The sequence below is a fragment of the Pinus tabuliformis genome, chromosome 9, assembly GCF_031772625.1.
Source record: "Pinus tabuliformis cultivar Carrire ecotype Pingquan chromosome 9, CPIR1, whole genome shotgun sequence".
In the NCBI taxonomy this organism is placed as follows: domain Eukaryota; kingdom Viridiplantae; phylum Streptophyta; class Pinopsida; order Pinales; family Pinaceae; genus Pinus; species Pinus tabuliformis.
In genome coordinates, this window is record NC_142307.1 from 1,982,409,652 (window position 1) to 1,982,420,077 (window position 10,426).

General features: G+C 35.6%; 1 protein-coding gene across 2 annotated transcripts in view; it reads left to right on the plus strand.

Annotated features, from left to right (window-relative positions):
• The window catches only part of LOC149156959 (uncharacterized), a 227,576-nt gene extending 217,497 nt beyond the window's left edge, over positions 1-10,079 (plus strand). For both annotated transcript variants that reach the window (XM_089445461.1, XM_089445462.1), the window contains exon 2: positions 9,489-10,079. In XM_089445461.1, the coding sequence (XP_089301587.1) occupies positions 9,489-9,736 (248 nt within the window). In that variant the 3' untranslated portion in view covers positions 9,737-10,079. The remainder of the gene's footprint in view (positions 1-9,488) is intronic.
• The last annotated feature ends 347 nt before the right edge of the window (positions 10,080-10,426 follow it).

Sequence of the window (10,426 nt, forward strand, 5' to 3'; positions counted from 1 at the left end):
ATTTATGATGGATGGTGTCAAGTTTTCAGTGGCTACGACTCACACATGTGGACAAATTTGGCTTATTTTGATGTTAGCTAATTGGTTGTCTTGTAACACAAGGTCTTTTAGTGATCAAACATGTTTCTAGGGGATTTGTGGACATATTAGTTGTTCTAATCCTCATATAATAGAGGACTGGCCCACATCAATTGTTCATCATCACCTGTGACATTTTCGGTCCTCTTAGAGAAACACAGCTGAGCTGAATTTCTCTAGTTGGTTCGAAACGCGTCGACAAATGAGATTCCATGTGATTTTCGCCGAAATCTTTCTCTAACTCTTGTATCTTGTGGAGATGTGATCTATGGTGCACTTCTTTTTCCAATGGAGCTATTTCTTGGCTTTGGAGATGTCATTTTGGAGCAATAAAGGGCTTGCTCATGCATTCTATTTTGTAAGTGTACCTTGTATTTGATAAATCATTGATATTTGTGGATATTGTATGGAATGGTTGATTATCTAAGGTTTTTATGTGCAAATTTATGGTTGGAAATTATTCTATGAACTGTTGAAGATAATATTTCATGCATTACCCACTTATAGAATGTGAATGAAAATCCCATGGGTGAACCATTAAACTAACTCTGTCCATTGACTTTGTTCCCTCACAAAAATAATAGTTAGGGTTTGAAACCTAGAGTTTTAGATCCCTTACTCCTTTGCCAAGGTTTAGAAATATTTAACATCCCCTAGACTCCATCACCCAAGGTTGAGGCATTGAGGCATTGGCCTTTTGTTGCATGGTTGATCATCTTAAAATCATCTTGAATTTCGTGCTTTTTCTCTTTCTTAACCTCATTTTCGGCCTCTTAAGGAAAGCTACTAGCTTGGGCTAGGGAATCTCTCTCAACTAGGATTGAAGGTGTTGCTAGGTAGAGGGATTCAACACGTGGAGGTGAGGTATTTACCTCAAAATAGAGTGAAACTCATGGCTAATTTCTCTATTTTAGGGTAAACATCCCTTTCCCTAGGTATATTTTGTCCTAGAAAAGCCCTAGTTTTCCCTAGGCTTCAACTTGGGGCTTATTAGAGGCTTCATGTTCCATAAATTGAAGGTATACATTTGTTGGAAGTATTTTATTGGACTTGGGACATTAGGCAAGCTTGTCTACCTTGCTATTTCTCAAGCCGTAGCTGACATTGTGCCCTAACTAGGCCTATATGAGGATGCACATTTTTTAGTGTGTTCTCTAAGCCCTATCCTTAAGAAGATATCCCTCTTAGAGCCTATCTTGTCATCTCAATCCTTGCAGTTGATAGATCCTTTAGGTGACCCAATATAGGGAAGCCTCCCTAGTGGTGAAAGTCCACAAAAAAGTATGAAGTAGTGGTTGTGGTGATAGTGGGCCACACCTCATATTATTGCCCCTTGTTCTAGCTTATCTTACCAGTCACCCTCACAAGGTCTGTTAGATTTTGAGGCAACATTTTTCACATCGTTGCAGGGGAGTATTTGAGTCGACCTCCTCATTATATAAAGTCTAATATTCATTTCATTGATTGAGCTTATCTTGTAAACAAGGATAAATTAGCTCATTTAGCGACTCCATTGGAAGAACGAAGCCCTTGTTTTTCATTGAGCTCCTAAGTTTCAATGCTTGTAGGGTGAGGCAAGCATCTAATAAGACATTTTAAGTTTACCTTGGCAACTCCCCATTTAATTGCCATGCAAGACTCAAGGCAATGGCTGCTTGGGACCTACCTGAGATGTACCCTACTTTAGATGTCAGGGATATTCTTGGATATCTAAATCAATGTGACATAATTTCTATGAAAAATGTTCTAAAATTAGATGGTGATCCTTCTTCAGCTGTGGATCATGTTGCCAAATTTATCAAGTATAATTCATAAATCAACATGGTTCATGAGGATGCTCTCATGAGGTTTTTCATTAATTCATTTGGGGGTTATCAAAGAGATTGACTTAAACATTCTTGTAGGCCTAAAAGTATCCCTTCCATTAAGGTATTCATTGAAGAATTTCTTAAGTATCGCTGACCAATGTGGCATTTTACAGTTGTCCTTGAAGATTTGACCGTGGCTCTCCAAGAGGAGGATCTCCTCGATTACGCTGAAGAAGTTGAGGAAGTTCATTGTGATCCAAAAGAAAACATAATGCTTGATCATCTTTGGGTGTTGTTCCATTTTGGGGTCAGCAAGAATCTCATGGTTCAACAAGTAGTCATATGTGACACTTAGTTTAGCGGAGGTAGAGTATATGGTTGTTATCTTGGCGAGTTGTGAGGCCATTTGGCTTTGCAAGATGCTAATAGGGTTGTATGGTCTCAAGATTGATTTGATAGTGATTCATTGTGATAATCAGAACTGCATCAAGCTCTCAAAGAATCTAGTGTTTCATAACAGGGCCAAGCATATAGAGATCATATATCATTTCATCAGAGATAGAGTCTAGAGGGTAAGTGTAAAGCTTGAATATATATCCATAGATGAGCAGGTGGTAGACACTCTCACTAGGCCCCTATTGAAGGGCAAGTTTGTGTTTTACAAATATAAGTTGGGGTTGGTGGAGAACACGTTCCTCAGTAGGAGGCAGTGTTGATGTTTATAGCTCAGCTAGGTGCTTTTGCAAAGGCTAGGTGTCAAGCATGCAAAATATGTCATTTTCCTCCTTAGGTGCTTTCTCATGAGGAGTAAGTGATTATTATGATTTCTTTCTTGACTTTAACTTTGGAAAAATACATTAATTAATTAATTAATCAATGTTGACTATTACACCAAGTTTCTAAGGATAAATAATTTAATATTTAAGCGACTTAGATCTAATTTTTATGGTTAATCTCAAATGACTTACGATAATAATGGCTATTGATCACTAAAGAGATAAGGGTTAGGGATTTGGCTTAATGAAATTATAAAATAAATCAAAGGGAGAGGTGAAAGACACATTGTTATCAAGAAAATGATTTTCTCAAAGACTAAGAGATTCAAACACTGAAGAGAATGGAAAGGTGTGCGGCAAGGTAATTTTGGGAGATGAATTCAAGGAGGCCGAGCTTGTGGATGAGGCCATAACCAATGAGACGCTGAGTTTTCCAGCCAAGAGTTTGTGTATAGGAGGAAGACCAAATTACTTACTGCCCAAGGGGGTTATACAAGTGAAGAAAAGGAGACCAATTTATAGGTGGAGTCATCGAGTTTTCGATGGTTGAGATTTTATCAATGTGTTGAATTTATAGTAGGCACTGAAATCTAGGTTCCATGTTGTGTTGTATATTCTGTGTATTCTTTGTGGGTCAAGGCCCTTATTTTCCTAGAGTTAATAAAGTGAAGGAGAAATTTTTACACATATTTTTTTTTTTTTCGTGGTTGATTTTTCTATTTATTTCCATTGCAAATATTTTATTTGTGAAGTTAAAATATCAATATATTTATTTCCAGTGGTTTTCACAATTTTATAGAGTAAAATAATTTTTGGATATAAAATAATTGTTTAAAGAAAAATAATCAAACCTAATATTAAAAGTTAATACAATTAATACACTTTCCTTCATTTAATTTAGTATAAGATGGTAGGCAACAAAATAGTAGAACATCAAGTATATGTTTATTCATGAACACATTACAACTAGCAATTGCACCAGATGTTGCAAATGAAATGCCTAACTAACTATTATCTTCCTCAACAAAAACATAACTATTATGTTTATCATTGTTTACCGTAACATATTGCTATTTTATCTTGTCTACGTGTAATGCAACAAGTCTATTTTGATAGTTTTTAAAAGGCTGAAGCTTCTCTTCTGTAGCAAGAGTTGAATGTGAAAATACATTTGGGTATTAATTTTCTAGAGCTCTCATGCTGCCATTGCCATAAATTTCCCCTGCTGCAATGTAAATGTTTGTTGTTGGTGAATAGCCCAAGACTTTCAAGAAAAGAGCAGTCTCACATGGAGTTAAAGGATAGCCTCCCTGCTTCCACGTTTCTTCAGCATCAATGTCCTTCTCCTTCCAGTGCTTTACATTGTATCGCATTTCACGTAGCTCCTCTGCTTCATCCAATGTAAGGTTGTGTGCACAACTAGTGAATGATAACATGCCCTCATATCTACATCGTTACAGATTGCAAACAATTAATTGCTATGAATTAGTTCATCTTGTTCTAACCTGATAAAAGATTTAAATGTGTATTGTTGATAAACACATGATTTTTAGTTCATTTTACATACATCAATATTATGACTTCACAAATTTTAAGAACTTAACATGTACATGTTAAATTTATTGACCCTGATCTAAGTTAACATCATAGTTTATTGTTTTGCTTCTTACCTTAGATGAAGGGAAATGTAAGGCTTCCCATTCTTTCTCATCCTAGCCACCAATTTCTTCCCAAGCTCTTCTATAGACTTTGTGTACCTCACGGTTGATAGTTTGTACAACATCTCAAGTTTTGAATGGAATTAGGAAGTCCATTATTTGCAAGTCGAGAATTTGTATGAGTAAAGTGTATAACCTTATGCTTCTTCAACAAGGGGAGCATTTCTTCCTTGTAGTATGTGTGCTGCATCCAAATAATACATGGTGCAATAAGAAACTTGGAGCATTCTTTGGGATATTGACCAACTTTACAAGATCAAACTCTAAACACTAAAAGAATTAAGTGTTAGTGATCCATCCTTTGACCATGATATTGGCGTTTTTTGTAAAGGCTCAATTTTCGCATAAGATGTCGGTAGACATTTCACAATTCTGACATCTTCTTTCAATGTTTTAGTAAAATGATTCCAATCAAATATATCTTCAAAGTCACTGAACAAAACATGAGATTAAGATCGTCAATATGGTTTGAATTATTTTAGTTAGTGTTAAATGTTGATTGACATCAAAAGGAAAGGCATTCGAGTAAAAAAACCTTGGATCAGTCCAAAAGTGGGGTTTGTAAATTCACAATGGTGTGATTAATTTTACCAAAACAAGGTATTAACACGTCAAATAAATGTCTGCATAGTCATAAAGGAGTCAAGTACAGTCATCGACAACTTCAAAAAACATAGGGTAATTATCGTATAGCATATATAGCCATGGTGTTAGGCCTCTATATTTTTGTAATATTTGATGCGATTGCTACTAACAAGCCACTTGAGAAAATGTACTTTAGATTTATCAGAATTGCAATCTGAGGTTTGCAGAAATAGAATGATTTGAGTTATTTTCCCCAAACAAAAACAAAAACATTGATACTTCCAACACATGTGTGAATAATCTAAGTTATTTTCCCCAATGAAAAAAAAACATTGATACTTCAAACACCTGTACACACAATGATATCAGACAACCATGGGCAACTCAAGAACCGCAAGCTAATTACAATCCCATGTTCCTATATGCATAGCATATCTAGCCAAGGTGTTAGGAATCTCTCTGCGGAAAAAGGACTACAACCACAACTTGCAGAAAAGTTTGGTTATCCTCTTTCTCTCTAAGGCACCTTACTTGGAAATTGTAATTCCTACTTGTCTCAGTTGTGATTCATTCTATCTACAAGAGTTTGTTCATATTCCTTAGGGTTGTTATATCTAGATGTTCCTAGATTGGTGTGTGGTTGAGATATTCTCTCAACCAGGTGATTGTGTGTCCAAGATAGTTTACCTATCTTGAGACAGCACCAGATGTATTTATAGGTAATATTATTTGATGTTAATATACAATATAGTGTGCATCTTCAAACTTTAAGTTGGTATCAGAGCCCGTTTGGGCCTGGGCCAAGGGAAATAGAGAGTTTGTTTGTTCATCTTTTGGTTTTCCCATCCTTTGTTGTTATTTGATTGAGGTCAATTTGTGGCCAGGGAGGCCAATTGAGGCCGATTTGCTGCTTGAGGAGGCCGATTATGAAGTTTGAGTGGTGCGAGTGTTGTGAAGGCTGATTGAGGCCGATTGTGAAGGCCAAATTGGTGTTCAAAAGTTGTGTGAATGTTGATTCATGCTCAGTGTTCGTGAGAAGGCCAATTGCTATGAAATTGGGTATTGAGAAGAGCGTTGGAGTGTTGCCGTGAAATAGGGCATTGAGAAGAGCGTTGTCACTCCAGGAAAGGTGGTCGAAATCTCCAAGTTTTGATGACACGGATATAGGGCCTATTCCTTCTCGATGGAAGGGGTTTTGCCAAAAGGGAAGAAAATTCGGTCCAAAACACTGCAACAAGAAATTGATTGGAGGCAGATATTTCATCAAGGGGCATGATGCTGAAAATAGACCTTTGAATCACTCTGCAACATGGGAATTTCTCTCTACGCGAGACAACGTTGAACATGGAACTCATACTTTGTCTACAACAGACAGAAATTTTATGACAAATGCAAGCATATATGTGCAACGTTGAACAACTTAATGACTCAAATTTGAAACAATTGTTTGATTTTTTATTTTATTGAAGAATTGAGTGCCTTGGTGGCAGAGTTGAGCCTTCGTGGCTTTGTTGAGCTTTCGTGGATGAATTGAGTGCCTTGGTGGCAGAGTTGAGCCTTCGTGGCTGAATTGAGTGCCTTGGTGGCAGAGTTGAGCCTTGGTGTTGTGTTGAGCGTTGGTCAACTCAGTGTTGAGCATTGGTCACTGGAGTTGAGCCTTTAGTGGTTGTGTTGAGCCTTGGTGGCTGAGAGCCCTTGTTGGCATGGTTGATGGTAATCCATGTTGAGCTTTGGTGGTTGAGAGCCCTTGTTGGCGTGGTTGAGGGTAATCCGATAAAACCCAGAGCATGGTTATGGGTAGTCTGACAAAAACCATGATGATGATGATGGAAGGGGATTTGCAGGTACAGGTACATGTATGCAGTTATAATGGCTGACAGAACCATGTATGCGAAGGGCATCCTAGTAGACTAGCGGTTGTAGCGGTTGACACCCATGCATTCCGGTGGATGGTTGCTCCTTTATATGGACGTCGACATATTCTTTGGTTTTGTTTGACCATAATTAGACTTTGCAGATTGAGATCGAGACAAGTAGTCATTAAGGGGGTGACTTGGAAATTGTAATTCCTACTTGTCTCGGTTGTGATTCATTCTATCTACAAGAGTCTATTCCTATTCCTTCGGGTTGTTATATCTAGATGTTCCTAAATTGGTGTGTGGTTGAGATATTCTCTCAACCAGATGATTGTGTGTCCAAAATAGTCTACCTATCATGAGACAACACCATATGTATTTATATGTAATATTATTTGATGTGAATATACAATATAGCGTGCATGCTAAAATTTTAAGTCCATCCAACTAACAATCCATTTCAATAACCACTGCGTAGTCCATCTTTGATTTCCTCTTGGGTTTTTGTTATAGCTCGACTGTAAACTGCCCTTGGGGTAACAACACAGAACTGTAAATGCACTTGTGGGCATCGTGTACCGACATGGCATCTGCGTAATTTTCTTGAATAAGTTTGTCGATTATCTTCCCGGTCTCTGCATTTGAAACCCGAGGCTTGGGGATGTGAAAGGTGTAGCATAATATTTGTTTCAATGATTGAAATTCAACCAAGAAGCTATTTGCACATAGACATACAATCACAACTCTGTTTGTTCCTCCTTTGTCAGGCCTTTCCACAGGCGCCGCGCTCCAATTAACACCCACGGAAGGAGAACTACTCAAAACGAGAGTGATCATTGTCGAAACCAAATGTCCACCGTCAAGTTTGAATCCTGCTCGTTTGTTCCAATCCAATTAACCTCAAAGTGCGTAAATCAAATTAAGCCTTTTCACGCAGTAACTTTTAATGAATAAAGCTTCACAATGCCATAACAACCTTATCTAGAAGCACTTCATCATTTTCTAGATGTGTTCCTTCCTCTGTGTCTGATGTGGCCTATTTGATTTGCTCACTTTGTCGTCACTCATGCTCACAATGTGAAGATGTGTCTGTTTTATGCTGACTCGAATCTTTAGGCGAAGACAATACAATGACTGCGTTGTAACTCAGTATCAGTTTCCAGAAAGAAAAAATTAATTTCGTCTGCTCATATAACCGTGTTGCATGGTGAGTCTTATAACTAAATTTGTAACTAATTTAATACCAGTGGAATGAATTGGATTTTCTCAAATTATTTTAATCGTCCAACACCTAAATCAAGGTACACAAATATACATGTAATCTGAGAGGAGAGTTATTTTCAAAGGAAAACACCTTATGGTGTAAATTTAAATTAACCATAGATTTAAATTAAGTGATTGTAGAATTTGAGATTATTTGGGTTCTTTGAAAGACAACAATGATGAATATTTGGGATGATGCTAAGGTTCTCATGAATATTTGGGATGATGTTAAGGTTTTGTTTAATGTATATTTTGTTTATGGGTTAACTTTCTATTTTTTTTTGAAAATAGATTCGTTGATTTCTATTTTTTTGAAATAATTTACTTAAATTTTATAAAATAAAAATATTTTACTTTAAAATGTCAAAATTTATTAGAAACTATGTAAAAAAAAATTCAAATTTAATTATTTTTCAAAAATATGACGAAACATTTTATCGTTGATATTTTAAGACTTGATAACATTCGCCGAGTCTGTTACATTTTAAAATGTGTGTTAAAATTTTCCAAGTTTTTTACGTTTTAAAATGAGTGTGTTTACTTAAAATTTTCTTCACTTGGTTAAGTGTCGATTTCCATCACAGATAAAATAAGTGGCAGAGCAACACAACCAGTGAAAAGGTAGTTTATTATGTATGATAAATTGTGAAATTTTTACAATGTAATACATTAATAATGATGTGGATTTTGGCTCTTGAGAAATAAATTTAGTGTTTGCTTTTATATAATATGTTTATAATTAACAAAATTTCACAGTATATGGAAAAAATTGTTATATATAGTAATTTATTTATCTATTTAACGAAAACTTGTTTCGCAGTTAATGGAAAAAAAATGTTGTGTATATATTTATGATTTAAGTTTTGACGGCATATGGAAAAAAAATGTTATATGTATATATTTAGAATTTAAGTTATTTATATATGGTAGAGCTGTTTCGTTTCTGCAGTCTCCCCAGCCTTGTTTCTGGTCACGTTGTTCTTGCAGTCATGTTTCTGGTTTCTGGTAGCATACTTCCGAATATAACATGGAGGCTAAGATAATTTTTCCTGATTTCTTATTGTGTTCTAACTTCTAACATTAGCCGTTTACTTATGATTAATCCTGATCATGCTTCATTTATAGATATCATCTTGACGAGTGTTCTTTTTTAGAGGCATGCAACCCAACTTAAATAATGTATCTGTTTACTTCGAAATCTTTTACGGTAGTTTTCATTACTAAAATAAGATAATATCATACTTATGGAGAGTAATAATGATTTAATTATATACAAAATACAGCCATCTCTGTAATTCATTTTGGCATGCAATAGACCTTGATGGATGGAGACTTTGAGAAGCCAGTCACTGGACTCATCTATATTATTGATGATTTTCATAAGTTTATTTCATGTTTTTGCAGGGGAGAGTTCTCAAGCTGGAGCCATGGAAGCTTTAACAATTTCCATGCCTCTAGCAATTTCTTCTTCTTCATCAAGTGAAGCTTCCACGGAAGCTTCATTTGATGAAATTGATAGAGCCATGGAAGCTTCACTTGATGAAATTGATAGAGCCATGGAAGCTTCACTTGATGAAATTGATAGAGCCATGGAAGCTTCATTTGATGAAATTAACAGAGACATGGAAGCTTTACTTGAAAATTTTTTATAAGCAAGAGATGCAGGAGCATCTCGGTGACAGGGCATCATGACGGAACGCTGTTTGGTCTCTGAGAGTACTGAAAAAAACTAAGTGAATACTTTTTTTTATGTTGTTTTAATTTAGTAAAGAACAGTATTTAGGAAGGTAGAGGATTAATTAGTTAAACTGTTGCAAATAATTAATTTTATTTTCATGTCAACTTTTACAAGATTGCAAAGGTAGGACAATAAACAGTTTTTGGAACTTAAAAAATTGTTTTTTATGTTTGTGGAAAAACCTGTGAACAGTTTTTGAAACCAACGTTTCGGACTAGCTTAGTGAGTCCATCATCACGGCAATGTGATTTGTATTTTGAGAAGAGAGCGTGAAATTATGGAGCTATTAATAATTACTTGAAGAATATTTATAAGCAAGAGATGCAGCTAACGGGTCATCATGACGGAAGGCTGTTTGGTCTCTGAGAGTACTGAAAAAAAACTAAGTGAACACTTTTTTTATGTTGTTTTAATTTAGTAAAGAACAGTATTTAGGAAGGTAGAGGATTAATTAGTTAAACTGTTGCAAGTAATTAATTTTATTTTCATATCAAATTTTACAAGATTACAAGGCAGGACAATAAACAGTTTTTGGAACTAAAAAAATTGTTTTTTTATTTTTGTGGAAAGACCTGTGAACAGTTTTTGAAACCAACGTTTCGGA